Source organism: Archocentrus centrarchus, chromosome 8, assembly GCF_007364275.1.
Source record: "Archocentrus centrarchus isolate MPI-CPG fArcCen1 chromosome 8, fArcCen1, whole genome shotgun sequence".
NCBI classification, from domain to species: domain Eukaryota; kingdom Metazoa; phylum Chordata; class Actinopteri; order Cichliformes; family Cichlidae; genus Archocentrus; species Archocentrus centrarchus.
In genome coordinates, this window is record NC_044353.1 from 1,375,235 (window position 1) to 1,397,697 (window position 22,463).

General features: G+C 44.3%; 2 protein-coding genes across 2 annotated transcripts in view; both read left to right on the top strand.

Annotated features, from left to right (window-relative positions):
- rapgefl1 (Rap guanine nucleotide exchange factor (GEF)-like 1) overlaps positions 1 to 12,237 on the top strand; it is a 37,646-nt gene extending 25,409 nt beyond the window's left edge. The window contains exons 7-16 of the mRNA XM_030735769.1: positions 43 to 210; positions 324 to 421; positions 781 to 903; positions 1,005 to 1,183; positions 1,554 to 1,644; positions 2,387 to 2,437; positions 2,518 to 2,605; positions 4,532 to 4,596; positions 5,129 to 5,183; positions 5,325 to 12,237. Of these exons, the coding sequence (XP_030591629.1) occupies positions 43 to 210; positions 324 to 421; positions 781 to 903; positions 1,005 to 1,183; positions 1,554 to 1,644; positions 2,387 to 2,437; positions 2,518 to 2,605; positions 4,532 to 4,596; positions 5,129 to 5,183; positions 5,325 to 5,449 (1,043 nt within the window). The 3' untranslated portion in view covers positions 5,450 to 12,237. The remainder of the gene's footprint in view (positions 1 to 42; positions 211 to 323; positions 422 to 780; positions 904 to 1,004; positions 1,184 to 1,553; positions 1,645 to 2,386; positions 2,438 to 2,517; positions 2,606 to 4,531; positions 4,597 to 5,128; positions 5,184 to 5,324) is intronic.
- Positions 12,238 to 15,750: 3,513 nt separating this feature from the next.
- Positions 15,751 to 21,547, top strand: LOC115784596 (nucleoside diphosphate kinase A 2-like). The gene is made up of 5 exons (XM_030735880.1): positions 15,751 to 15,863; positions 17,825 to 17,955; positions 19,013 to 19,114; positions 20,173 to 20,285; positions 21,320 to 21,547. Exons 2-5 carry the CDS (start codon positions 17,839 to 17,841, stop codon positions 21,435 to 21,437), a joined length of 450 nt encoding a protein of 149 aa, XP_030591740.1. The 5' UTR covers positions 15,751 to 15,863; positions 17,825 to 17,838; the 3' UTR covers positions 21,438 to 21,547.
- Positions 21,548 to 22,463: the final 916 nt, after the last annotated feature.

Genomic DNA, 22,463 nt, shown 5'->3' on the forward strand with positions numbered 1-22,463 from the left:
GTGTGTGTGTGTGTGTGTGTGCGTGTGTGTGTGCGCGTCCAGTCTTCTGCAGGGTCTACACTCCAGATCATTCCTACGTCACCATCAGGAGCCGTCTGTCTTGCCGGGTCGGAGAGATTCTGGCTCTGGTCAAAGAGAAGCTCCAGTACAGCGAAGACCAACCAGTGCTGCCAGGAAACCTCATACTGGTGGCTGTGACCTCAGCAGGAGGTCTGCAGACTCACACACACCATCACACACACACCAACAAACGCACACCATCACACTCCACGTTAATGCGTGTTTGTGTTCCTGTCTGATTGCCGGGTGTGTTGTGTGTTCAGAGAAAGCGGTGTTTCGTCCCAGCGACGAGGCCGTCTTCACCACGCTGGGAGTCAACACTCACCTGTTCGCCTGTGAACCCTCCGAACTGGACTCACTGGTGAGGAACCGACTGGTTTACTGGTTGTTTGTAGAGACAGGTGATAGAGACACAACACAAACATCTAAGAGCTCCTCAGGTAACCCTGACCTTCATCCACCTCGACCTGCTGCACCTTCTGCACACATGGGGGCTTCTGCTGGGCTCTTTAAGCGACCAATCAGCACGCAGTAGCAGGATGCTGGTGTACCTGAAGGACAGCAGGCGCTTTTATTTATCCCTTTAGCTCCACTCACCCTGATCACAGGGACTCGCTCACAGCGCCCCCTGCTGCACACTCACCAGTAGGATTTCTATACAGTGAGATTAACAGGAAGTGGATCGGCTCTGGTTCTAATGAGATCATTTCCTGTCTTCAGCTTCCTCTTCCTGAGGAGATCCACTGGACGCCGGGCGACAGTAAACTCCACGACATGTCGGCGGAGGAGGTGGCCAATCAGCTGGTGGTGTTTGACTGGGAGCTCTTCAGCTGCGTGCACGAGGTCGGTGCGACCACAGAGGTTCAGCTCAGTTTAGCTTCAGCTCACAAACCAGTCCTGAGTCTACAGCGCTTTGTCGTCTTCTTCGTTGGTGTCTCCTGCAGGTGGAGTTTGTGTGTTATGTGTTTCACGGAGAGCAGTCTCGCTGGCGCCCCCTGAACCTGGAGCTGGTACTGCAGCGCTGCAGCGAGGTGCAGCACTGGGTCGCCACTGAGATCCTGCAGTGTCAGTCGCTGCCGAAGAGGATCCAGCTGCTCCGCAAGTTCATCAAGATCGCAGCGCTGTGAGTCTGCAGTTACACATCGCTCACATCTGCCTTACAGCAGCTCGCACACAACACAAGGTTTACTATTCAATAAAACTTCATAGCAGCAGTCATAAACGTCTCATGTCTCATATTTGGAGCGTCACTGTGATCACTCTGAGCTTACTTTAGTTTGGGTTAACATGGGTGAACATGCTGCACAGCAGGGGGCACCGCCAGGGGGGGTAAAAGAGGTACACAACTCTGTTAAATGATAAAACTGAGAATTAATGAGGAGATTCAGAAGAAGAGCCGTGGCTCCCCTGAGATCACGAGGCTCGTTAATTAAGGCTGAAGCAGATCCTGTGTGCACGCTGTTACAGACTGAAGCTCCTCCTCTGTGTTTCAGCTGTAAGCAGCAGCAGGACCTGCTGTCCTTCCTCGCTGTGGTTCTGGGTCTGGATAACCCCGCCGTCAGCAGGCTGAGGCTCACCTGGGAGGTATGACGCCACACTCTGCATGTTTGATTCAGATGTTCTCTGTGAGAGGTGGTGTTAAAGGTGTGAAGTTTGTCCTGAGGGTGGCGCTGCAGGGAAGCTTTTACAGGGTTAGGGGTTTTTTCCAGTGTAAATGTGTGTGTGTCCGGGACCTTTACCTCACTCTGAGCACCTTTATGAAACGTGAATGCTCCACGTATGACGTGATGATTGGTCAGTGAAGTGCTTGTCTCGCCCCTCCTCCACCACGATCGCACAGCTTGGTGAAAAGAAACAGTGACGGGTGCTGATTTGTGATTGACAGACTGTCAGCCAATCAGCATACACTGGATGATCCTCCTTTAACTTCCACGATGAGGATCGTGTTTCATTCAGACCTGAAAGTGTCGAGTAAACCCACAACAAAAAGCTCCATGCAGTTTGCTGCAGGTTGCTGCGGTTTGGTAGAACACACTGATTTGTCTGCAACTAGTTGCCAAGTGGTGATAAAACTTGAAAAAGTACCGTACCACTACAGCCAACACCTTTGCAAAGGTGCAGCTTTTATTTTGAAGGCAAACAGTCTCCATTTCCAGTTTGCACTTTTTACAGTTTTACCACCACCTGGAAAATCTTTAGCGAGTGTTTGCACACAAGTTGACATCTTCCATGCAAACTACAGGCAACCACAGCAACCTGCTATTATTGTTATATGAATAAATTCATGACTGTCTGCTTGAAGTGATAAACTCTGCTGTGTGTTCAGGGTCTGCCGGGGAAGTTCAGGAAGCAGTTTCAGCAGTTTGAGAGCATCGCTGTGAGTCTGCTTCTTTAATCTGCATCAGGACCGACCACAGTTAGAACGTGAAGGTCTCACCATCCTGTTGTTTCTTGTAGGACCCCTCCAGGAACCACAAGTCCTACAGGGACCTGATCACCAGCCTGAGACCTCCACTGATCCCCTTCACACCTCTGCTGCTCAAAGGTGAGCTACATGCTAACATTAGCACGTCTATTCCCCCCCCAAAACCAGATGGCTGCCCCCTCCCTGAGCCTGGTTCAGGTTTCTTCCTGTTAAAAGAGAGTTTATCCTTCCCACTGGAACAACCTGGAATAAGGAATAACTCGGATCCTGATACAGGAATTTGTCCTGATTCGTCCTGGGTAGCAGGATCCTGTGAGCTCGGTGTGCCGTGATCACCAGGTCCCAGTTTGGTGCTCTAGGACCACGTAAACTTGCTGACTGCTTCCTGGGGTACCACGAGCCGCTGTGCCGGGAAAGCCTGCCCACTCGGCACATGGAACAGGACCAGCAGGTACCTGAAATACTCCAACCAAAGATGGGATAGAAGATGTTTCTGGTAGCCTTTGAGGCTCTTGGTGGTGCACCATGAGCCTGTGTTGGGTGGATCAGGACCACATAGATGTTTGCAGCATCAGTCTGGTGCATGTCCCACAGATGGTGGTTGGAGCTCTTGCAGCTGGTCAATGGAGGAAGGCTCCATGGGGGTTTCTAAATAAATGAATCTGTTTGGACTCTGAGCTATAAAAGCCAGTTTTAATTAAATTATTGAAAGCCTCCAGACTCCATTTTACCTGATTATTTTTTTTTCTCAAATTCAAGGAAGGTTCAGTTTTGTTTTCCCTCTGCAGCTGCAGTCATTTCCCTCTTCAGGGTCTCCTGAAATGAGGAGAAGGAGCTGAACAGGAAGTGTCAGAGGTAAACAGAAGCAGGTTCATGAGTTCATCCACGGATCTGTTAGAATCTCTCTGATTGTTCCTTTGAGACGCCGCACGCCTCGAGGAAGCTACACCTCGCTAATTATCACCTTTGGCTAATAAGCGCCATGCTACTGATAACCTGCCACACACACACACACACACACACACACACACACACACAGGTTCAGCCACTTCAAAGACTTCATCGTTGGCTCTGAGTTCGTCTTCGCTCCAGTTTTGTTTCTTTCATCTTCATCTTGTTTAACTTCTGCCTTTAAATCCTAAAACTGCCTTCAGACTGTCCACACACACACACACACACACACACACACACACACAGACGGTGTGAAGTGTACGGCGTGGACAGAAAGTCTTTTTAAAGTGAACCAGTTAAAGCAGAAGAAGAACTCTGTGTGTGTGTGTGTGTGTGTGTGTGTGTGTGTGTGTGTGTGTGTGTGTGTGTGTGTGTGTGTGTGTGTTGCCTTTATTTCTGTCTCCACGGCAACAGCCGTAGAGCAGGATGGATGAAGTGACGAGTTAAAAACAGGAAACTGAAACTGAGATTAAAGCTGATATTTTTAGAGCGTCCTTCAGCGCCCCCCTGTGGTGAGAGCAGAGCAGCACTGCTGGGACCGAGTGGAGCCCACAGTGACTGTGACCCAGCCGAGGACCACAGAGGCTAACCAGAGCACCAGGAACACTAAAGGGAAGAGAAACAAAGGTCCTGAGGGGGAGACACAGAGTGACTGATGATGACTACATATTAAACCCACTGTGAGCAGTCTGTAGGCTGTTAGCCGCTCTGCTCCTCTCTGAGACATTCATGTGCAATAAAAACCACGTCACCACAGTGTTCACATGATGATGACTGCTCCACATCAGTATTTTCTTTACTGAGATTTATTTGATTTATTCTGGAAATGCACAGCTTTCTGTTTTTGGTGCTGGGGTCATTTTTTTCTTTGTTTTTTGGTCACTTTTTTGTGTGTTTTGATATTTTTGTGTGGTGTTTTTATCCTTTTTCTTTATCATTGTGATTATTTCTGTAAATAATTTTACTTGTTCTTGTGTTGTTTAAAAATCCCTTTCTCAGTATTTCTGAAGTGTTTCATAAACTCGTTTATTTGAATCTTCAGTTTGAATCACAGTGTGAAAATAAATAAACGGTTTCCTCGTCTTTTTCTGTCAGACCTGACGTTCCTTCACGAGAGCTGCAAGACCTTTCACGGCGAACTCGTCAACTTTGAGAAGATGGTGAGTGAGATCGCTCTGAGCCTCAGACATTTAAACTGATACGAATCCCCAAAAGATTTCCATCGTCTGATTTCAGGCTTGAGTATCTGTAAGTAACTGAAGTGTTCAGAGACTTTAAAGTTATTATAATTAATAATTCTTTGTTTCTTGGCACCAAAATGAGAATAAATGACTCGGAAAGAGGAGGCAGTAAAACTCACAGCTGGTTTCCCACCTACTGTTCTTCTTCACTCAGTCCAACAGTGTTACTTCCTGTTTATTGCTAGCGTCAGCCTCCCACTGAGCTGCAGTTCCTCTGGCGTCCAGCAGAGGCGCCACAGTGAGTCAGTCCCCACAGACTCCCATGTTAAAACCTTCCAGCAGAAACTGCTTTGGTGTCTGTGACTGATTTCACCTTCATCAGATCAGATGAAGTTCAGCAGTCTCTATGAGTCTCTAAAGGGGCGGAGTCACACCGCAGGTTTACTTTGATCAAGCAGCCAATCAGAAACATGGAGCCTCCTAACCAACTGCTCCTCTGTCTGTCCTGCAGCACAAAGTGGCCGAGATGGTGAGGACCATCAGAAGATACAGGAGCAGCCAGCTAGGTAACACACACACACACACACACACACACACACACACACACACACACACACACACTCTGTGGGATTTGTCTCCATCTGGTGGCGGTTTTATCACACTGTGGCACTGCGTTACTAACAGCTATTTCTCTTTTTTTCTCGTAGCCATAGATGCAGAGACGTCTCCCTCCCACCTGCAGACCAAAGCCTACGTCCGGCAGCTGCAGGTGATCGACAACCAGAACCTGCTGTTCGACATGTCCTGCAAGCTGGAGCCCAAAGACACATAGAGAGACGAAGGTGGAGGAGGACGAGGAGGAAGAGCTGGCGTCTGTGAATCAAAAGGAGAAGATGGATAGTAGGTAGAGAGACCCTCCTCCTCCTCCTCCTCCTCCTCCTCCTCATCTGCCTGAAACCACATGAGGAACACGACATTTCGGTTGCGGCCTTCATCGATCTGGACTGAAAACCCGTCACGTTTAAACCCACAGAGGAGTTCTGTCGGCTCAGGATGCCCCAAACCATCCGGGGACCGGCAGTCTTCAGTCTGCATTCAGTGGCCATTTCATCTCCAAAAACTGGGAATTTTGTCCTGTGAGCCTTTCTCGGGAACGTTCAGGAAGCTCTCGGGATTTGAAGGTTTTGTAGAAAATTAAATTTGACAAATTTAAAAAGAAATAAAAAGCAGATCTCATTAAAAAAAAGAGTGTTTATGAGCCCAGACGACGATCCAGAACCTGCTGAAGACAAAACCCTGCGGCTGACCCGTATCAGCCCGAAGTGTCCTCATTCAAGACCACGTGAAACTTCAGGCTCTGAGGACGAACTCATCATTGACCTTCAACCCCAAACACACATCACAAGCTGAGGCACAAAGCTCAGAGTGCTCTGCAAGAAAAATGAGCAGCAAATATTTCTGCAAAAGGAAAATAAAATGATAATAAACTGTAAAATAAGCAACAGTGACAATAAATAATAAAAGTCCTGCTGCAGAGCATCGAATCAGGACAAAACCCAGAGCTTTGAGGACGTTTGGCTGCTGCAATGAAGCTGACCGGCCTTCTGCACTTTGTTCTCCCTCCTCGACCAATCAGACAGCAGAGCCTCGCCCTGCGGTCTAAACGAGAAGCTGTTCGTAGTAATTCTGTCAGAAATGACTCCAGAACGAGTTGCTCCAGGTCTCGGAGCCCCGAGGGCTCGACGTCTAAAAACGAGCAGAAACGGGCTGATGATGATGAGGAGACAGACGCTCCTGTAACAGGACGAACTCTTCGCTTTCAGTGGCGAGCAGCAGCCGTTTCATTCTCGCTCCATCGTACAGAGCCAGGTGGTGGCGCTGCTCAGTAGTGATGCTGAGGCAGCACTGAGGTCAGGAGCAGCTGCTGGCTTGGACCAGAGCAGTTTTCCTGCAGGTGGAACTGGTAAAATTTCCAACTTTAAAACTCTTGGATACAAGTTTGGATCACATGGATTTCATATATTTTTCCATCAAAGTAACGCTGATGCGTCACAGAACCATCAGCCCCGGCTGACCTCAGGTCTGTGGTTTGTATCAGCGGCTGTTTCCCGCGAGCTGGAGCATTCCAGGAAGTTTCCTGTACACTGACGATATCTGTGAAGGACTCACGGATACTGTGTGAGGTCATCATGATGCGTACATGCAGATGTAGATGCTGGTTTTCTACCAAACGACATGTGAGGCCTCTTCAGTCTTTCTGCTTCCTGTTTCAGGACTTTGATGAACATCCAGCGTCTCTCAGTGTTCAATGACCCCTCAGGAGGGTCAGAGCATTCATGTGACACCCGCTTTTAAAGGACCACGCCCGTGTTTTTAAACCTTTAACTTGTCGGCCTGTTTAAACGTCAGGACGTGGTTTGGTTTTGTTTTTTTGGGTTTTTTTACAGCTTCAGTTCAGTTTCTGTTCATGGAAATGATCAGTGAGTCCGTGAGGGGCTCAGAGTACGGCTGCTGCTCCTCCTCATCGAAAGGAGCCAGTTCAGGTGGTTGGGGCATCTGACTAGGATGCCTCCTGGGCACTTCCTACTGAGAGGAGGCCCCGGGGCAGACCCAGGACACGCTGAAGAGATTATATCTCTTGGCTGGCCTGGGAATGTCTCGGTGCCCCCCAGATGAGTTGGAGGAGGTGGCTGGGGAGAGGGAGGTCTAAGCTTCTCAGCTTAGGCTGCTGCCCCTGTGACCCAGCCCCTTATAACAGAGGTGGATGGATGGATGGAAATTATCACAGGGTTTTTAGCAGTAGTGTCAAACTCATTTCAGGCCACGGTGAAAAACCAGTGCACAGGAGACCTGGTCAGAGTCCAAAGACATAAAAGTCAATACACATTCATGGTAGGTTCTCCCTCTGAGGTTCTGAAAGTCCAGCTGGCTCAGGAAGGAGCTGAGACCTTTGGGATGAAAACGGCTCCTTTTGGAAAGGTCAGAGTGAATGAAAACACGGGTCTGGTCCTTTAAGAACGCGGCCGATCATGAGCTGATGGGACTGATGATCACATGACCTGCTCGTGCTGATGTCATCGTACCGGACAGGTGAGCACAGACACACAAAGAAGTGGACGGGAAGCACTTCTTTCACTCTAACTGCTGTCACACCTGACCGACCAATCAGCTTTAAGGAAGGACTCGGTCGCCCCCACAGAGCCGCCCTCCCATTGGTGGGCTCAGCGCGTCGGGGCGGTCGGGGTCCGAGGCAATAAGAAGAGCGACGGAAGCGAAGCTGGCTGGTCGACGTGTCGCATCGACGAAGCACTTTTGCCAAACCTCAGGGCTCAGAGACACACGGAGGTTTTCTTTACTCTTTTCTTGGTTTCAGTAGAGTTCAGTTCAGTAGAGTTCAGTTCAGTAGAGTTCAGTTCAGTTGAGTCCAGTTGTGTTGCGATTGATTGGTTCTGTGTTTGTACAGCTGATCACACTTCAGTCATATTTACTCTAATAATAATAATAATAATAATGATAATAATAATAGAAATCTACAGAGCTGTTGTTTTTATGCTGTGATCACCACCAGGCCTGAGTGCAGTGATTTTTTTTTTACTTAAAGAGCCGCTCAGCTGCAAAAAAATGAGGAGAGTCCATCTGAAGACCTTTTGTTCTTCAAAGAGCTCAGAGCAGCAGCTCAGTGATGCAAAGATCTGTGCACAGATTAATAAACCACCCTGAATTAACTCCCAGACTCAAAGATTTACCCTCCTGCGTTCCTGCCCTCACCTGTGAGCGAGCCGTGGGCTCGGCCTCAGAGAGGGCCTGAGGAGCTCCGCCATGTGAAAGGAGCTCACAGGTGACGTGTTTCACCTGTGCCATGCTGGAGAGCCTCAGCTGGTTTGGGAATGCCTCAGTCTCCACCCAGAGGAGCGGCCAGCAGAGGGTGTTCTGCAAGTCTCTGCTTAAACTGCTGCCCCCTAGTGGCCTGGATAATCGGCACAAAATAAACTGTGTATTTAAATGCTTCAGGAATATTAAATAAATAATATAATAACAGCTTTTTTAAATCGAGGGAACAAATGAAAAAGTCATGCCTGCAGGTTCATAAACCAAGTGCACCTTTTAAGGAACTACAGAAAAGGATTAAGAAACTGAAGTGATGCACTTTGGCAAAATGTGTCCACAGATTTAATGTCCTCTGTGGGCCTCCGTAGACTTAAAATCATGGCTGCCGCGTCACATGAACATGTGTGGTAATTTCCTGGTTAGTGAGATTTCAGTGCAGCGGTCTGACATGCAGGAAGATAAAACTGCAAAAGGCTTTAAGATGGTTTTTCTTTTTTTAGTTCACTGAAGAGCTTCACTCTGAGTTCTTTAAACACGACATCTGTAAATGAAGCTGCAGCTGAATCTGAGGCCGACTCAGTAATCTGATAATGTTGAAATGACTGAGGCGTAGGTTGTGGTTCGTTTGCTGGAAGTCTTCCTGCTGCATCAGCTGACCCTGGGCGACTCGCCTTCGTGATGTTTTTTCTTTGAATCCCTATGATTGGCGTGACGTCGTCAGACTGAGGCTCTTCAGTGCGTCGAGCGGCTCAGGTGTTTGAGTCGGAAAATGTGTAAAACGTGCTCTGTGCTCAGCTCTGGTGGCTGGTGAGACTTCATCATTCTCCATCTGTACCATAACATCCTGTTTGTAAAAGCTCAGCGAGGCCGGTCCCGTCCAGAAACAAGTCCTCGCACAGCGGACGTTTCGGCACAGCCCAGAGCTCCTCGTACCTCTGCTGGGTTCATGTTTCAGTCCTGTTCACTTAAACGAGGCTTTTATTTTGGTAATTTGTGGACTTGATGAAACGTGCATGGAGTTTATTCACTGAGTAATTCACTCATTTTCACTCATTCAATTCAATTACATTTTTTTATATAGCACCAAATCACAACAAACAGTTGCCTCAAGACGCTTTGTGTTGTAGGTAAAGACCCTACAATAATTACACATATTTTCTTAAAGTCAAGACATGAGGGTTTCAGATCCCTTTAGTCCTCGATTTACCACACAGGACTTTAACATGATACCTAAACTAAGGTTACTTGATTCTGGACAGGGCAAGAGCTTCAAAACTTCTTCACCTCAGCAAGACCTTTCACCCAATATGGAGTCAAAAGTTGGAGCTCCCAAGAATTTTGAAAGCTAGTTTGAATTTCCAGGAAGGCGCTTTTACTTCCCTAAAAATGAGTCAAAAACCCAAGCAGCCAACAGGAGCTCCTGAAACTGTGAACTCAAGCCCCAAAAATCCTGATGGCAAATTTCAAATAAATAATTTTAGGATAAACTCAAATTATCAGCAAACAAACAGCAAATTATCTGCAAGTTTAGCTTCAAACTCTAGAAGTCCAGTTCAGTTCTCGTTCAATAAACCCAAGAAAGCAAGTTTGATATATCAGCATTTCCTGAACCGTAGTCGGCACGGAGAGCAGGAGCTGAGGTGGAGGTGGGCTGCAGAGCGGCTTGCAGGCCTCTGGGCAATCAGCAGGTCAGAGCCTGAACTTTCTATTCAGGCATTCTCACTCATGTTACTCAGAACTTAAATTTAAGTTCAATCCTAAACTCTAAAGTTCACAGGTTTGTTTCAGAAAACAGGTTTTAAACACTGATCATTTAAGACTGAGTCTTAACCTCCAAGAAAGTTAGTTTTAAGCTCAAAGGTCACCAGTTTCAGACTCGGCTCCCAACATTTGAACTCTGACAAAGGTGGTTTGATTTAAAACCTCCAGAAACTCCCCCAGTGTTCCCGAAACAGGAGCTCCGGAGTCCGGCCCATGAACAGATCTCCTCTCTCAGCCTGAGCGGTGTTCAGGTCTCTCTATTCGAGGTCAAAGGTCTTGTCGAGGCGGAGGTGTTAGTGGCGGTTTTGGCGGGTACACAGTGTGAAACCCAGCGAAGATTACTATTAGATCATCACTAGTCTGCCGGTGGCTCTCTCAGGACCACTTCCTGGGTGTCGGGTGCTTTATCATGGATCCCACCATCATACTGGGCAGAAGCAGCGGTCCTGGGTCCCCACCTGGCTGTAACCCGAATTAAGCTAACCTTAACTTGCTTATTTCTGACCTCACTGGAGCAAAGCTTCCCATGTGGTGGACCAATCACGGCTCATGCCTCTACTTCGCTGGGATCCATGATTCTGAGAAGCGGGCGGCCTCTTGGGTCGAGGCCATCCATGCTGTCGCCTGAATGAAAAACACTGAAAAAAATATGTGTACATACTGCAACCCTGTAAATAGGCAAATACTAACGGAGACTATATTTTATGTATGAGCAGAGAGAGCGGCGCTAACTCAAGGAGAAACTTTGATTTGGTGTTTTTTATTTGTAAAAGTGAGATAAAGTGTAAAGTGATGACAGAAAGAAATTATTATGACTTTATGAATTGTACAGTTGAATCTCCTCAGTTTGATGGTTCTGTTGTTTTCTATCTAAAGCTTCGGGTTCTTCGGTTTCTTTTTTTTGTACATAAGTGGTTGTTTACATCGATAACAAGTCCTGATGTGATGTGATTGGAGCAGAGGTCTGATGGGGGCGGGGCCTGCACGACTGCTAACATATTACCCAGAAAATCTTTTGAAAATCATTTGAAATGATTCAATAATAAAAAAAAAATCTGTTGAAATTATTTGAAAATTAAAAAAAAATTAGGAATGAGTTTTTTTTTTTTGAAAATGGAAATTTGAGCCATTTCTTTAAAAACTGAAAACAATTTCTTTAATGTCTCAATGTCTTTAATGTTTATATTGTGACTAATAATTATGCAAATATAACAAGAAAAATATTTCTCAAAGTTCTGATTTTAAACGTCATAAAATAAAAGTTGCAGATAAATCTGTAATTCTGTTCCTGAAATAATTTAAATATAAATCTTCAAAGACGATCATCGTTTTTAAAAGGCCAATTGTCTTTGTTGTGTTCTATATTAAAATTATCATTGTATTTAACATCACAACTTTTTAAACTTTTTTTAACTGTAGATCATATAATTAAACGCAATCATTAAAGTCAAAGTTCAGTTCTCATAATATTACATTTTAATTGTTGACACTGATTTATTTCATAAATTTATGGCATTTCTGCTAAAATTGAACCTCTCATTGAAACACTCATATTAAAGTTAAATTCTGGTGAAATTAAAACTTTTTACCTGAACGATTTTTTAATTTATATTTTATTTTTCCTTAAACTCAAACAGCATGAAATCAGGTGAGTTTGTGCCGTGGCCCTGATAGATGCACTTTATCTGAGATCATGTTTATCACAGGAAACATAAATCTGGGTCTCTGAGCTCATAAAAATGTTTCCAGCTCAGTTTTGTTCTTAAAGTTAAATCTCTGGTAAAAGCAAAGACTCACATAGAAAGGCTTCAAGTGTTCATGCTAACAGAAATTGGCTGATTGGGAAGTTATTGATCAGGCTGTTAATGATCAGGCTGTTATTGATCAGGCTGTTAATGATCAGCCTGTTATTGATCGGGCTGTTATTGATCAGACTGTTGTTTGATGGGAAGGTCGTCCTGCCCCCCCGGACTTTTGCTCCCTCTGCTGTCACACCACAGACACTGAAATAAAACCTCTTGACAACAACAACTGACTGTCTCATCACTTCCTGTTTGTGTTCTTTTTATTTTTTTTTTGGTGCAAATTTGGTATGAATCAGACTAGTAGATTTATTGTAATTTTGTGAGCAAACAAACAGGCAAACATACCAAAACAATACCACATTCCCCCTCTGGGGGCGGGGCTAAATAAATGCAATCTCACTCAGGATACACAGGACATCAATTAAAAGACACCAAAGTGAAAGTGACCTCTCTTCCTTTTCCCATTTCCAATTTGCATGCATCCTGTAAATTACTGCCATCTTGTGGCTGCAGTTTGTTAAGGTCTCTGGAAGCAGGATTGACTGTGAGTTATTGGAATCTAAAGTTTCCATCATTTTCATTTTTTCCCTTTAACACATCGTCACATTATGTCCCCAGCATGTTTGTGCAAGCACACTTTGCATTATTGTAATTACGCAGCAGTTTATCCTGTTGGAAAGCTGAGAAATGGCACTTCACAGCCTACATGTGGTTATTACAGATCTGCTCCTTTGTCCCATCGAACCCTCAAACATCTCTGAGAAATCACTTGTTGACTGAACATACAAAGTTTAAACAGCTGCTTTGCTAAAACACCAGATTCAATTTTTATTCATACTTTAATCCCTCTGTAGATATTGATATAGTTTCTTATAGGTGGTCCTCACATGACAGCCACTGCAAACATGATTTATGGAATATGATGCATTACTGTAGAATAAGCAATTTAAGTATTTAATCTTAAACATCTGCAGGAGTAACACTGATCCATTTTACACTGATGGGAACATTTTTCTGCAGATTAATTTCTTTTACTTTAGGAACACTTTTGCAGTAATACAGTTTTATGTGTAGTGAGTTATTTTACTAAAAGAACGATTAATAAAATTCCCTCATCATTGTCGGCTAATAGCAAATATTTAGTTAACTATAGAAGTGATGATGTTTTTCAGTTCTGCATACAGCAGGCTGCAGGAGGCTGTCAGCATACAGAAAAGAATTAAAGACATGCAGCACAACCCATAAAAAAGCACATTTTTATTTTAATCTGAATTTGTCACACTGGTGCATCAAACAGTGGATTTGTACTTTTTTCCACTTTCTGTTAAAGACATCAGATACTGCAGGAAAACTGAGCACTTCAGCACTGTAAGTAAATCAAATGAAACGTAGACTCCCTATTGGCACCCTGCAGGATTATTAGGGAGTAACAACATTTTTTTTATCCGTTCTATTTCACTTTATTGGAGCTGAAAGAATCTGGACCATTTTTAAAGGAGTCCTGTGGGGATACTGTGACTGTGGTCCAGTAAAAGGAGCGGTCTCACAGCTGTGGTTCTGCAGGTCCCACAGTGTAAGAGCATTAGAGAGTGCAGAGTGTGCATGATCGGGGTGTGTGTGTTTTCATTTCAGCTGATAGGGTCCTTTTGTCCCCTCCTCAGGACTGTAGACCTGACCAGCGTGCCCCTTGGGAGGAGGCAATTTCCATCCCTGATTAGGATAAGGTTTATATTTAGGGTCAAATTGGGGGAAGGGTGAAGGTTGGGGCCTCAGATTAAAGACTGGTATTGAAGTGACTGTTACCGTGGCTGCAGCAGTGGTTTCAGTTGTTATATAACAATCACCCTCCCTTATGTAAGACATCGCACCTCTTCAACTTACAGAGCGGAGGACAGCTGGAAAACAGCTTGCAGTGAAGGGAAAAGTCCAAAATCAGCTTAATGGACATCCCACTGTGAAAGTAAACTTTATTATTATTCATATCCATCCATCTATTCATTCTCTTCCACTTATCCTGTTCAGGGTCACGGGGGGGGGGGGGGGGGGCTATCCCAGCTGTCATAGGGTGAGATGCAAGGTACACCTGTACAGGTCACCAGCCTGTCAGAGGGCTAACACAGAGAGATAGACGACCATCCACACCTGGACTTTATATTATTTAAATAAATCACCTTATAGCAAATCCACCTAGCTTTAGTCATTGGAGGCCACCCAGCCTTCTTTGTGACCATCAACCCCCAGCCTGAAAAATAAACCTGCAGTTCCCCCACAGTACAGCAGAGCCGCCAGCAGTGAGTCTGTCCCCACAGACTCTCATGTTAAAATGTCCAACTTTACAGCAGAAACAAGTTTACAGGGATCATTTCATAATTCACCTGTTTGAAATGTATTACAGCTTAAAGACCACAACCCCCCTCCCCCATTCAATAAGACCTGAAACCAGACAAAGACAATAAACTGATCAGGAAAGTGTTCGAGGAGCTCAGAGATCAGAACCACAGAGGAAGTTTAACATATCCAGGCTTTCTTTGCATTAGCCAGCTCAACAGCTCAGAGCTAACGGGCATCAGGACGTGCTTATGACCTCGCTGATAACCAGCAGGATCAGAGGGAAACGGGACAGAAGGCGGGAGAGAAAAGATGGAGTTTAATGACCTGCTGCAGTCATGTAGAAACACCTGGGAAGTGGAACAAACAGAGTGGAGAAACTCCCTATGCATCATGGGAAGTGCCCAGGCAGCGTTAGAATATAGGAGCATAACCAAGGCTGTGTTCAGGGTCACCTGATTCAGCCCGATCAGCTTCATCAAAAAGGAAAGTTTAAAATTAGAGTGTCTGTGTCCTGAATCCAAACTGGGAGCTGGTTCCAGTCTGCAATGCACTCTATATATAAAACAATTAGAAATCTATAACTCCTTTAAAATGCTGCAGTTGCTCTGATACAACACACCGAGAAGAGAGAGCACATTACTCACATTACTCCAATTCTCAGCTCCTTCCACTCACTTCCAGCTAAATATAGAATCAAATTTAATGCCCTACTTTTTGTCTCTAAGTCTCCTGATGGTATGGGCCCAAAATATATCAGGGATATGGTTTCTGAGGCTGGTAGGTGTCTCAGATGTGCAGGGTCGGGTCAGCTCGTGCTGCCCAGAGTTCAAGCCAAACATGGTGAAATGGCTTTTAGCCACAATGCTGCCCAGTGCTGGAATCAGCTCCACTGTGAGCAGACTGCTCTCCATTCATGTGACACTTTGTCTCATTCTACAAGTTTACTTGTTTTTATGTGAGGGTTTCTCACAGCCTTCTCCAAACTGAGAGCTTTTATTCAAGACAAACATCTTCCTCTGTTTGCAGGTTATTCTGCTTCTCTCACTTTATAACCCACTCTGTGGTAAACAGGTCCCTCAGTGATGAGTTTAGATATAAAAATGTTAAATGTGCATGAAAGGATTCTGTAAATGAACCTGAGCACCATGAACATGTCTCTGAAACACACAAATAAAGGTTTTATTTGAATTTCGTTGCTCAGGTTGGTTCAGCTGGTTTGAGGACATTTTGGATGGTGACAGAGGTCCCCACAAACACACACATACAAACACACGTACACACATACATGTCTGTCAACAACTGACACAGATTTGGATCAGCTGCACGCACACACACACACACACACACACACACACACACACACACACACACACACACACACACACACACACACACACACACACCCCTCCCCTGCAGTGAAGCCTTTAAATAGAGCCGCTCTTCGGCTCTTTGGCCTTGGTGATCGCATCCCCGCCGCCGGCAGATCGTCTCCACAAGTTCTTCTCCAGTCCCAGAACCAAGGTAGCTATCAAACACAGACACACTTGAAGCAGAGGATTATGGGTACGATGTACTGTTTCCATGAGTGGCTTTAAAGCAGAGAGATGTGCATTCAGCACATGTGAGTCTGACAGATGAGTTGAAAGTTGCGCATGAAGGTGTGAAATAGTGGAAATGTCTCTCTGAGTTTTGGGTGAGCTGATCGTGCGTCGCTGAAACTTTTCCAGCTTTATGAGTTAAACAAAAATGACCCCAACTCGAAGTTGATCTTCATCTGCTTAAAATGAAGCCAGATTTAACTCCTGCAGGTACCTACATAAAGCACTTTTGTCAGCTGACTCATTTTTCAGTTGCAGATTAAGGTGAAGTACTTTAACAATATTTAGTTACCCTGGCTTTATGTTAGCTAAACTCTGCATATCTGTTTCAACATGCTATAAAAACCCTGAAACTTCAGTCCGCTCTGCAGCCTGCTGCACTCGTGGTGTCACAGCTTTGCTGATATGAAGGAAAAACCATAAATACAGTAATCATGATGTTTGATAAATATGCCCACTGCAGACAGAATTAATGAACTAAACCTGACAGCGGTTGGCTGATGAATGAACACCACATCGTCCTCAGTACCATCGAAGACTTTAAGCTCAGCCTGACCGAGCTCACAGTTATGCTTTCATATTATCCTGTCCCACAGTCAGTGACACTCAGATCAGACACACATACATTTAATTTCACTCATTTCTAACATTTAAACTCTTATGTCATTCTTAATCTGTAAAATAAGCTCATTTTCAGTTGAATTAACTCAGTTTTGGTAGAACAGGTCAGAGAAACTCAAAATATTTAAGTGAAGCAACTTGAAGCAACTTAAACTGAGCGCTGGGTTGATGGTGCGAATCTGCAGCAGGTTTCAGTCTGCAGGAAATTCAGGATCACATCTGTGACGTGGAAGCAGCAAATGTTTAAAATGTCTTCTGGGATTTTTCCAAGGAGCAGCTGTTTCTCTGCCTCTCCCTCCACCTGTCCTCCAGCTGTTTGCTTGTTGCTGCAGAATCAGCCTTCAGGAAACCAGCCGAGGGGAAAAACGTGTTTTTCCATCAAGATTCCCATTTCCAGTTCAATGTTCCTGCTGGAGAAACCTTAGCAGGAATAAAAAGATGCTGATCTCACAATTCAACATTCAGACCACACAAAATTCATATTTCAGCAGTTCATGTTAAACAGTGTCACAGACAGTTTGCTAAATTCTCCAATAATTTGTACTGAAACTGAAAGTTTGGAGGCCTAAAAACGATTAGAGCGGCTGAACCTCGGGCTGATCTCTGGCCGTCACACCTGCTTTCAGCTGTTGTCGGCGTCGTGCCAGCAGATACCAGCGGCCAGTAAAATTAGCAGCAGGGCTGCCAGCTCGCCGGGGCTTTGTCCAGAGTTATGAGCAGGTGTCGGGTTCGAGTGGATGGTTGTCATGCTGAGAGAAGAAAACATGGTCCAGGAAGCTCAGAGGCAGCTCTGGTTTCACATCAGGAGGAAAGTTTCTCTAATGATGAGAAATTTAATATGAGCTCACCTCGATTAACTGTAAACTCTCACTGAGGAGAAGTAGACACACCTGAGAGGACCAGGCTGCTCCTCCCATAGAGGCAGATGTGGGTTTGTGGTCATTCAGCATCAGGAACACAGGGTCATCTGTCAGCATCCTCTCAGGGGTGTCTTTAATGCAGCTCCTTCACACGTCTCCCACTTTTTCTTCATCTCATCCAAAAACACTGAAACCTTCAGAACCGTGTCCGTCCTCGTTTAGAAAACTCATATGATTCATTCATGAACACCAGCAGCTGGTGCTTCAGCCTTTTCCACACACACTGAGCGCTGCCATTAAAAACACTTCCTCAGGGAAACTCTGAAAGCCATCAAGTTTTTCTGCTTTATTCCATTAAATGTGAGCAAAGTCACTCCTGCTGACTGATCTCCTCCTGTTTCAGCCTCCTCAGCAGACATGGAGCGTACCTTCATTGCTGTGAAGCCTGATGGCGTCCAGAGAGGACTGTGTGGCGAGATCATCAAGCGCTTTGAGCAGAGAGGCTTCAGGCTGATCGCTGCCAAATTCGTGCAGGTAATGATGATGCAAACAAACAAACAAACAAACAAACGGTGTTTGGACCCAAGTCGTTTTTCTTTTAACACCAGCAGGGGGCGTTTTCTCCCTGCTGTGGTTCGTTTGTTTACAGGTGAAACGAGCTCGCGGAGGTGCAGCTCTCAGAATTATTGCCAGCACAGAAACTGCAAATGTGTGAAGCTACAACATTTAAAGAACATTTAAATGACACCAGGTTCAGCACAGCTGAGTTACTTACACTGGGCCTCAGTGCAGCCCCTCAGGTCTGAAACAAGCTCCTCCCCCTTAAAACCGCCTCCTTCTGATTGGTAACAAAAGGTTGGACCGTGTCCTCCCCCATGACATCACAGGGAAATGAGATTAGAAAAAACTGTGGTCTGTGTGAGTGCTCAGAGCAGGATTACTGCACACACTGAGCTCATTTCTAGAAAGTTCCACCACTTTAACAGGAGACAAACAGGAAAGAAGACGTTTACATTTGAAAACATTAAAAATGATTCAGCGTTAGAGCTGAAAGCTTTTATTAAACACTGCCTTCATGTTTTTAATCAAGTGATTTGTTCTAAGCTTTTCATCATAAAGCTTCAGACTGAGGTCTGTAGAACAGCTTCAGCAGAACGGAGCCAGAGAAACCATAAATATCAGAAATATGATGTGAAGGCTGCAGCGACAGGGTGCACCGAGGAGGTCTCAGATTAGAGGCAACGACAGCCGCTGAGTGTTTGGAGTTGTTGAAGTGAAGCCAGACGTCTCAGTGGATTCATGATGAACATGCAATAAAACACCTGATACGCCCTCTGTGGAAGCAGCTCGCAGTCAGCGTGCGTATGAAACATGGACGTAACCTCAGGTCACAAAAAGCTGAGAAAATGAGCCTCCTGATGAGGTCATGGCCTCAGTTTAGCTGTTTTCAGGTCTGATGATGATGATGCTCATTTTGAAAATGATGGAGCAAATAGTGGAGGAGGATTGAGGGCGGGGCCACTTGTGACTTAGTCATAGATTAATCAGTGACCTCCTGCATGTTTTAACGTTCTTGATTCTGTGTCTTCAGGCCTCTGAGGACCACATGAAGAAGCACTACCTGGACCTGAAGGACATGCCTTTCTACGCTGGACTCTGCAAATACATGTCCTCTGGACCCATCCTCGCCATGGTAACGCACGCACAAACACGTCGAGCACACACTCAGCTTGTCTCTCACACCTCCATCACACTCATTTATCTCTTTCCATTGCATCACTCCTCCGTCTGTTCACACCCTCTCGTTTTCAAGGCCTCACTCTGCCGACCTCCACCCAACAGAGGAGACACACCAAGACTTTAATCAGCCCGGCTTTATTTAGCCCAACACACACACACACACACACACACACACACACACACACACACACACACACACACACACACAATGCATAAAAACAAAACTTCACGCAGCCATTTGCAAACGGTCCGAGTTTGGACTGAAACATGAAGCCCCCAAAGCTGCAGTTCCCCTCACAGCCACCAGAGGCTCCAGCGGTAAGTCAATTTGCCTACCGGGCGCTCTGAGCTTGTTTTGACTTACTGTGTCAAAACTGTGAGATAGATACACACACACACACACACACAAACACACACACACACAAAAATACATAAATATAAAAATATGAGTATTCTTCAGTTCATTCAGGGTGCACAGCAGGGGGTGCTCTGAGGTTGAGTGAGTTGAAGAGGTAAAATAATTATTTCCACCTGCTTCAGGCAAAAATGATTTCATTTTAGTTTCCATAAATTATCCAGCAATTATTGCGGTGCTGCAACGTCTGTGATATAAAAGCACTGGACTACAACCAAAACCTGTAAAAACTCATCTATAAATAGAACTTCCCATTTTGTTCTACAGTTTCCTTCTGGATGGCTCAAGAGCGCTCCCTATGTAACAGGAAGTTCACAGAGGACTCGGTTCTTGACTCTTTTGGCAGTTTCCAACATAGTAGTGAAAAAAGAAAGCTGAAACAGGCTTGATAAAGAGAATATAAATTCCAGTGGGTGATGTCACAGTGGTTTTGTCCATTTTTTGGATACAGTCTATGGTTTCAGACTGGTTTTTTACAGACTGGTTCTTCCTTTGTCATCTTGACACTTTCTGGATGTTTGTGCTCATCTTTCACGGTCCTGCACGTCCTTGCTGAGCGCACAGGTGACCAGTGTGTGTGTTTGTGTGTGTTTCAGGCGTGGGAGGGTCAGAACATTGTGAAGCTGGTCAGGATGATGCTGGGTGAGACCAACCCCGCTGACTCCAAGCCCGGCAGCATCCGTGGAGATCTGTGCATCAACATCGGCAGGTGAGCACCATAAAATTAATACATTTATTTCTTATCATCTCCAGTATCTGATATCTGCACGTCAAACAGAGTCACAGCTGATGGTTTTTTAAAGCAGAAAGTTTGAGCTTCGAGTTTAAAGCCAGAGTTACCGGATTAGCTGAAGAATTTTTAATAACAACCATGAAACAGGAGCTCTCTGAGGATACGTTAGTACCAGATATTTCAGGCTCACACAATAAAATTTCAGTAGCTCTGTCCACAAAATAAATCAGCACTAAAACTCCAAACAGAGCCGAGCAGTATGTTTTAATAAAAGAAAATTACAATTAAATGTTTTTTATTAATTAAATAAAAAAAGAGGCAATTTTTATATTACATTTCTAAAATATTAACATATACCATGAAATGTTACTGCAATCCCACCCCCAACATTAATATCTTATTTCTTAACAATATTAAAAACAGAAAACATCAAATATGTCAAAAATTATCAACAAAATGTTGAAATATAAAAAATATATAAATGTCTGAAAAATATTAATAATTAATAAAATGAGAAAATATTAAGAAGTGTTCTGAAAAAATGAATAAAACATTCATAAAATTTTGTTAAATTAAACCTCTACAGACATGAATAAAATATCCTAAAAATATTTTAAAAATTGAAATATTTTTCAAAAAAATTTTCATGACTTAAAAAAATGTAAAAAAAAATACAAAAATGTCCATAAATCTTAAACTGTACCAGAAAATGTCAATAAAATATTAGAAAATTTATAAAATACTAATAAAAAATTAAAATAGTAAAAATCTTTAAGTACAACATAAATGTGTCCATTTTTAAAAAGTCAACTTAATGAAATACCAGAAACACAAAACATTAATCAAATCCTTAAAAATATCTAAAATGTAAGAAAATATTATGTTATGAAAGTCTATTAGAAAACACATTATCAGACAAGTAGTAATAAAATCTGGGAAAATTTCCCTGCAACAAAAATTGAAGTCATCGATCAGCTATTGATCAACACTGATCGCCTCCGTCTCCACAGGAACATCATCCACGGCAGCGACACCCTGGAGAATGCCAAGACGGAGGTCGACCTGTGGTTCAAGCCCGAGGAGTTCGTCAACTACACCCCCTGCGCCCAGCCCTGGCTGTACGAGTAAAGCGGCCCCGCCCATCACCACCTGTCAGCCCCGCCCTCCCTGCAGTCGATCATCGATCAATCCATTGATCAACATGTAGCACTTATCAATAAAGTCTCATGTTAACAACAGTCTGAATGTTTGCGTCTTTGTCCTGTTACACTCGCTTATGACTGGGCCGGACTAGCAGCAGTTAATATGGATCACTCCGCCACTATAGTCCCATCCAGTTTCACTCTGGAGTGTTTGATAAAAACAACAGCATTATTATTATTATTATTATTATTATTATTATTAATATTCAAATAAGAGCATCCATGATATGTTGGTGGGTTTGGGGTAATAATGATCAGCTTTCTGAATCATAAAGGGCCGAAACCAACAGTTATTTTCATCTCTGACATATCTGATCATTTTTTCCACTAATGAAAAACTGATCAGATATGTCAGAGATGAAAATAACTGTTGGTTTCGGCCTTTTATGATGCATTTCCTGATGTTTTTAAACAGGAAAAAACAAAAAAGCTTCACAAAAAGTTCTGAATCTGAACAAAAGTAACACTGAGGACCCGACAGGTGTGGTGGTTAGCACTGCTACCTCACAGCTAGAAGGTCTGGGTTTGATTCCCCTTGGCCTGGGCCTTTCTGCGTGGAGTTTTCCCTGTGTCTGTGTGGGTTTTCTCCGGATACTCCAATTTCCTCCCACAGTCCAATGACATATAGTATCTAACAGATCATCTATCAGAAACATTAAGTGCTTATTGGGAACCGTTCATCAGTGACCAGCTGACATTCCTACTAGCCACCTAGTTTTTAGCTATAAATTGATCAGGAACTATTTTGATGCTTGATATTAGTTCTTGATCACTTTTCATCTGATTTAGGTCCCATGAACTTGGGCCCACAAACTGGCTGGGTATTCCCTGACCAACCAAGTGGTTGCCGGAGGTTGCTTGCTGTTGCTGGCTGGTTCCAAAGAGGTAAATGGTGCTGCACCAAAAACCTTTTTGAGATTTAGTTTGCCTGGAAGATGCCGCTCTGTCTGCA

Coding starts and splice junctions, on each gene's coding strand:
- LOC115784596 (XM_030735880.1), top strand. CDS start 17,839: ATGGAGCGTACCTTCATTGCTGTGAAGCCTGATGGCGTCCAGAGAGGA. Junction 19,115..20,172: donor CTGGACCCATCCTCGCCATG/GTAACGCACGCA, acceptor TGTGTGTTTCAG/GCGTGGGAGGGTCAGAACAT. Junction 20,286..21,319: donor CTGTGCATCAACATCGGCAG/GTGAGCACCATA, acceptor CCGTCTCCACAG/GAACATCATCCACGGCAGCG.